The sequence below is a fragment of the Sinocyclocheilus anshuiensis genome, unplaced genomic scaffold (genome assembly GCF_001515605.1).
Source record: "Sinocyclocheilus anshuiensis isolate Anshui unplaced genomic scaffold, SAMN03320099.WGS_v1.1 scaffold1854, whole genome shotgun sequence".
Lineage (NCBI taxonomy): Eukaryota > Metazoa > Chordata > Actinopteri > Cypriniformes > Cyprinidae > Sinocyclocheilus > Sinocyclocheilus anshuiensis.
In genome coordinates, this window is record NW_015546040.1 from 1,213,763 (window position 1) to 1,220,931 (window position 7,169).

Below are 7,169 nucleotides of genomic sequence, written 5' to 3' on the forward strand. Positions count from 1 at the left end.
CACACTCACACTCACACTCACACACTCACACACACTCACACTCACACTCACACGCTTTTTTGCACAATTCTGACTTTCCTCAGAAGAGTGAGATATAAGCTTGCAGTTGCGAGTTATAAAGACCAATCCTAAGGGGAAAAAAAGACTGACTATTTTCTTACAATTGCAAGTTTCTATCACGGAATTCTGAGATAAAAAGTCACAATTACCTTTTTTTTTAATTATTATTATTCAGTAGCAGAAACAGGCTTTTATAGCACAATATTGTACTATTTACTCCACTACATTTTATAAAATCATGTCGTTCCTCATTATTTCGAACTGGAGAAATCGTCACCTGCTCTGGGACGGGATAGATGCGTGAATCGGTTCCCAAATCACACTAAACGATTCATTTTGTTTGCACTCATGAATTATCATTTCTTGCAAAAGAATTAAAACAAACATTCAGTACATAAAAAAATAATCTACTTTAGTACTTTTACTCGAGTAAAGTTGAAAAGGAGTATGTTTCTACAGGAAGTGAGCTGTTGGACTGACGCTCATGTCAGAATCAGACGCATAAATAGACTCATCTCTTTAACCTCCACTGCAGTCATTTATATTGTGTCACACAGAATCTGTGCACTTCCTGTTCTGATTATAAGGGAAATCTCACTGATTACAAGACAACAGTCAAACGGCTTTAACATGCAACTATGAGAACAAAAAAATAGATTTTCAGACTGAAATCGTGTTTGCCTGTGCTCCAGTGTTGTGGTTGCTATGCTATGCAGGCGCTGGGGTGATATGAGTGGTTGCTAGGGTGTTGCTATGTGGATGCTGTGGTAGTATGAGTGGGTTTTGATATGTTGCTATGCAGTTGCTAAAATAATCTAAATGTTATGGGGCTTAATATATGGTTGCTATGGTGTCCTGAGTGTTTACTATTGTGTTGCTATGCAGATGCTAGAGTGTCCTGAATGGTTGCTAGGGTGTTGCTATGTGGTTGCCATAGTGTTTTGAGTAGTTGCTAGGGTGTTGCTATGTGCTTTCTAAAGTGGTATGAGTGGGTTTTGATATGTTGCTATGTGGTTGCTAGAATATTGTAAGTGTTAAGGGCATTAATATATGGTTGCTATGGTGTTACTATGGGGTTCCTGAGGTGGTACGAGTGGGTTTTGATGTTGCTTTGCAGCTGCTAGAATAGAATGCTCTAAGTGCTAAGGGCATTAATATCTGGTTGCTGTTGTGTGCTAAATAGTTGCTGGGGTGTTATTAGTGGTTGTTAGGGTGTTGCTAAGTGGTTCTAGAGATGGTATGAGTTGGTTTTCTAGGGCAGAGCTATGTCTTGCCTTGGTTGCTAGGGTGTTGCTATGGGGTTCCTGAGGTGGTACGAGTGGGTCTTGTTATGTTGCTATGCGGTTGCAAGAATATTGTAAGTGTTAAGGGCATTAATATATGGTTGTAAACCTGTGTGGTTTCTAGGGTGTTGCTATGTGGTTCCAGAGGTGGTATGACTGGTTTTTGATATGTTGTTATTCAGTTGCTAGAATATTCTAGGTGTTAAGGTCATTAATATATGGTGTGCTGAGTAGTTGCTAGGGTGTTATGAGTGGTTGCTAGGGTGTTGCCATGTGGTTCCAGAGGTGGTATGGGTTTTTATATGTTAGTATGTGGTTGCTAGGATATTTTAGGTGTTTACTAGGACATTGCTATATGGTTGCTAGTGTGTTCTAAGCAGTTACTAACTTAATTTCTCATTTGATAGGTCACAAGCGTTGGTTACCTACAAAACGGCCGTCATAATAAACGAAGGACACATCCTTGTCGATCTTCTTCCACTCGATGCGAGGATTCTTGTCGTTTTCTGTCCTGAACTCACAGGAGAGCTCAGCGTCTGTGGAGAACAGCAGACGTGATGGAGTTACAGCACATCATCTGACTGATGTCTCCATGACGACGCAAACACACACACACACACACACACACACACACACACTCACCCGAGAACTCATGCACTTCCACTCCAGGACTGCGGCTGGTGACGGTGACGGGGACAACGGCTGCGCCTGAAACAGATAACAACACAGTGAAAAATACCTGCTATGTGTGTATATACACTGTCAGTCAGTGTGTTGTCTAGGTGTTTGCTAGACCACATCTACATGGTTGCTATAATGTTCTGGATAGTTGCTAGGATGTTACTATGTGGTTAGTAGGGTGTTATGACTGGGTTTTGACATGTTGCTATGGGGTTCCTAGGGAGTTCTAGGTGTTTGCTAAGACACTGAAATATGGTTGCTATAGTGTTCAGAGTTGTTGCTATGTGGTTGCTTACAGTGTTATGAGTGGGCTTAATGTGTTGCTATGCGGTTGCTAGGGTGTTCTAGGTGTTTGCCTGGACATATCTATACGGTTGCTATAGTGTTATGGCTATATGGTTGCTGAGGTGTTACAAGTGATTTTCAGCAGGTTGCTATGAGGTGTTTTCTAGGGCATTGATATATGATTGCTATAGTTTTTGAGGTGTTGCTATGGTGTTGCTATGTATGTTATGAGTGAATTTTGATATGTTGTCATGTGGTTTCTAAGGAGTTCTAGGTGTTCACTAAGGCATATCTATACAGTTGCTATAGTGTTCTGAGTAGTTGCTAGGGCGTTACTATGCAGTTGCTAGGGTGTTATGAGTGGGTTTTGATATGTTGCTAGATGGCTTCTAAAGTGTTCTAGATGTTTTCTATGTCACTGACATACAGTTGTTAAGGTGCTCTGTGCTGTTGCTAAGGGGTTGCTATATGATTGTTGAGGTGTTCTAAGTGGTTTTTAGCATGTTGCTATGAGGTTCTAGATGTTTTTAGGGCACAGATGTATGTTGCTCTTAGTTGTTGCTAGGGTGTTTTGGGTGTTGTTCCTATGCAGTTGCTAGGGTGTTGCTATGTGGTTCCTGAGGTGGTATGGGTGGATTCTGATACGTTGCTATGGGTGGATTCTGATATGTTGCTATGCGGTTGCTAGGGTGTTGCTATGTGGTTCCTGAGGTGGTATGGGTGGATTCTGATATGTTGCTATGCGGTTGCTAGGGTGTTGCTATGTGGTTCCTGAGGTGGTATGGGTGGATTCTGATATGTTGCTATGCAGTTGCTAGGGTGTTGCTATGTGGTTCCTGAAGTGGTATGGGTGGATTCTGATATGTTGCCATGCGGTTGCTAGGGTGTTGCTATGTGGTTCCTGAGGTGGTATGGGTGGATTCTGATATGTTGCTATGCAGTTGCTAGGGTGTTGCTATGTGGTTCCTGAGGTGGTATGGGTGGATTCTGATATGTTGCTATGCAGTTGCTAGGATGCCCTAGGTGCTTGTTAATGCATTTCTATATGGTTGCTAGGGTGTTGCTCTACCACATAGAAACTAAAGAGTGAAACTCTCACTGTTGTGAATAACGCACAGCACTCTGGTGGCTCTAGGATTGTGTTTGCAGACTCCCAGTGGGATGAACAAGCACAATATGGGTTTCTAAACATAACTGATATCATTCTGACTAGTGAACAGACACAAAGGTCCAGCTTCTGTTTGCCTGTGCGTTTGCGGCTAAAGTGGGATTCTGATTTCCGTACAGGAAAAGGAAGCAGGTGTGTCCCTTCCTGAATAACATGACAGTCATTGTTGGCCTTCCCGTTTCGGCCCACGCATCGTTACAGTAAAACTGAGAGCAATAATGAAGAACACAAGCCATAGAGATCAAGTTCACGACACGAGTGACCAACTAAAGTAGGTTTCCAGACCAGATGTGGGTTGTAATGACTTTTACAAGATCAGGTGCCCGGCTTCCTCTTCTTTCTCATTCATATGAATCACTTTCAGTTTCATCTAGTGTCCTGATGGTTTTAGTCTCAAGAAATCACAAAAACCCTTCAGTCAAACTGAACAAATCACACAAAACCTCCCAAACCACATCATTTACTAACAAAAATGCTTTATCTTGTTTTCTTTAAAGTATGTTAGATTGCCCTGAATATGATATGTGTGTTTATATTTATATAATGGTATTACCATTGTACATGTCCAAAAACGCTTGGTAAAAAGCATGGTATTACTGGTTAGTGTTGCGTCTTGCTGTTTTTGCCTTAAAAATTGCACTGTGGCAGTACCATAGTAAAGCGATGGCATCACATGATAATACTATAGTACTTTAAAGTGTAAATTCATGTAAAAACGACATTTATATGGGTATTTTAAGAACATCATGGTAATGTAAACGCTACTTTTTAGTATGTTAAGAGTATCATTTTTTTAATACTTGAAAATGGCGATTATTCAGCATAATGGAATAACCAATAAAACATGGTAATACCATTACACTTTTTAGTTAGAGTTGCGTTTTGCTGTTTTTGCTTTACAAACATGTACTGTGGCAGTATAGTAGTGATGCTATCACAAGGTAATACTATAGGATAGTACTTTAAAGTAAACATTAATGTACAAATGACATTTACATGGGTATTTTAGGAACTTCATGGTAGTTCAATGCTACTTTTTATGCACTGTAATTCTATATAGTACATTATGTACCATATTATATACTATACTAATAGTATTATTTATATTGCTACATTATGGTATTCATTAACATTATTTTTTAGTTTTTATTTTCATTTTAGTTTAAATTTAAAAAATTTGATTATGTGCTTTTGTCATTTTTATTACTTTGTTTCTATATATATATATATATATATATATATATATATATATATCATTTTTTTTCTTAATTTTATTCAAATTTATTTAACTTGTTAATTTGTTAAATGTAACTTTTTTTTATTATGAAAAAATGTTTAATAAATTATCTTTTTGGATATTTAAAAAAATAACAAATAATGTAGAAAATTATTTTTTAGTTTTTATTTTCATTTTAGTTTAAATTTAAAAAATTTGATTATGTGCTTTTGTCATTTTTATTACTTTGTTTCTATATATATATATATATATATATATATATATATATATCACTTCGCTTTTATTAATATTTTTCAGTTGTAGTCATTTTAGTACTTAAACTTATTTAATTCCAAGGCAACATTTGTAATTTTTTGTATTTAATATCTTTTATTTCAGCTAAATGAAACCCGTTTTTAACAGTTTTAGTGTACATTAACAGCACTGATATTATATTTTTTAGTTTTCATTTTAATTTAAACTAAGAATTTGATTGTGCTTTTGTCACTTTTAGGACTTTTTCTGTTTTTAAATAGGCCTATTTCATTTAGCTTTAATTTATTTTTATTTCAGTTTTAGTGATTTTAGTACTTAAACTTATTTTATTTAATTCCAAAGCAACATTTGCATTTTTTAAATCTAATATTTATATTTATTTCAGCATTATTTCAATGAAACGAAATCTGTTTTTTAGTGTACTTTAACAGCAGTGGTTTGTCTGGAAGGCTTCTCTCAGCACACGCGTTTTAGTGCTCATGTCTCCGTTTAAACATGCATTAAATGCATGTTCCTCCACATCTGTATTATTCCAGTTGTGGAGTATGAAACGAGACGGTTGTACATCATCTTATCAAACCTCATAAGCTGCTGTCAATCATCCACTCGTTCACCTTACATATGATGAATACTTCAGACATTCATATGAAAATCATTTCCTCTCGCTCATGTGCTGTGGAACACAAAAGGAGATGTTTAGCAGATGGTTCACGCTGCTCCTCACCGAACACTCTGCTAACGTCTCCTTTTGTGTCTCGCTGAAGAAACAAAGTCATATGGGTTTGGAACGATATGAGTGAGAGTAAATAATGGCAGTGTCTGTATTTCTGGTCAGCAGAGATTTCTAGCTGCATCTTATCGGCGAGCTCGACCTTGCACCTGACGTCTTATCACCTCTCCCTCCGTCTGCGTCTCAGGAGGCATTGTGTGCTGACGGGAATCAACGACGCACATGAAAACACTGTGTCCAGTCTGATAAGACAAGACCTGACAGCAACTGTCCCACACACACACACACACACACACACACACACACACACACACACACAGACACTCACACACGTCACTGCTTGTGTCCTGAGTCAGCACATAAACACACTCGCTCGCTGATTCGGACTCATATTTTACAGCTCTTAAACACACCAACAACTAACGCAAATGAAGTACGAGGAGATTTAAACAAGTGTTATCATACAGATACACCGGCTGAATCATATTTCACCACAATAAACTACAACAACAAAAAATAAATTGCATAAAGACAGTGGAACAATGGATAATTTTTTATTAATTACAATGGAGTAATAATAAATATAATAATAGAGTAACATTTCAAGACATTTACTCTATTGCTGTAATATAGCCCTTAATTTAAAAATAAAAACAAATAATAAAATATTTTATATTATACATTACATAATAAATATTATATCTAAAATGTATAATAAATATTAATATTATTAAAGAATTTCTTATTTTTCTCATTTGTAATACAGTTAGTCATACAGTAATACTTCAATACAAGAATTTAAACATAAATAACATCATATGCAAGAATCCAGTTTCTTTCTTGTATGTCTTTCTTTCCAGAAAAAAATAAACATTTTCATTGCTTAAAATAAAATAAACATTAGCTGAAACTAAACAAAATACAGAATACTTTTTGTAAAGGTAGTTTAACTTGATGCGCTAAATTACTAAAACTGAATAAAAAAATTAATAAAAACTGACAAAAAAGACAAAACAACAAAATTACTAAAACTCTAAAATGAAAATCAAAAATATAAATATAAAACTAAAAACTAATTCAAAATATTAATAAAAAATTGTATCTCAATTATACTAAAATAACACGGTTTCTTTCTTGTCGTTTTGGGGTGAAATATAAGGCAAGCGTGTTCTTTAACTGGTTAAAATAAAGCATCAATAATGCTCATTTATTACATTTATTTGATTCCAAATTAAAGAGATGCAACTACAAAAACTACAACCACTAGTGAATGTTTGTGTATGAACACAGAATGCCGGTGAATAAATAGAGGAAAACCCCAGTGTTGACTGATTGTGTGTTGATGAGTCAGTGTTTGTGAGTTTGTGGAGCACAAGAGACCCTAACAGAACAAAGACACTCTGTGTGTGTGTGTGTGTGTGTGTGTGTGTGTGTGTGTGTGTGTGTGTGTGTGTGTGTGTGTGTGTGTGT

The 7,169-nt window shown here is 36.2% G+C and overlaps 1 protein-coding gene across 1 annotated transcript in view; it reads right to left on the reverse strand.

Moving 5' to 3' along the window:
- The window catches only part of LOC107698898 (junctional adhesion molecule B-like), a 19,685-nt gene that overhangs the window by 7,839 nt on the left and 4,677 nt on the right, over window positions 1-7,169 (reverse strand). The window contains exons 2-3 of the mRNA XM_016500032.1: window positions 1,986-2,051; window positions 1,769-1,879 (exon numbers count right to left, since the gene is read on the reverse strand). Of these exons, the coding sequence (XP_016355518.1) occupies window positions 1,769-1,879; window positions 1,986-2,051 (177 nt within the window). The remainder of the gene's footprint in view (window positions 1-1,768; window positions 1,880-1,985; window positions 2,052-7,169) is intronic.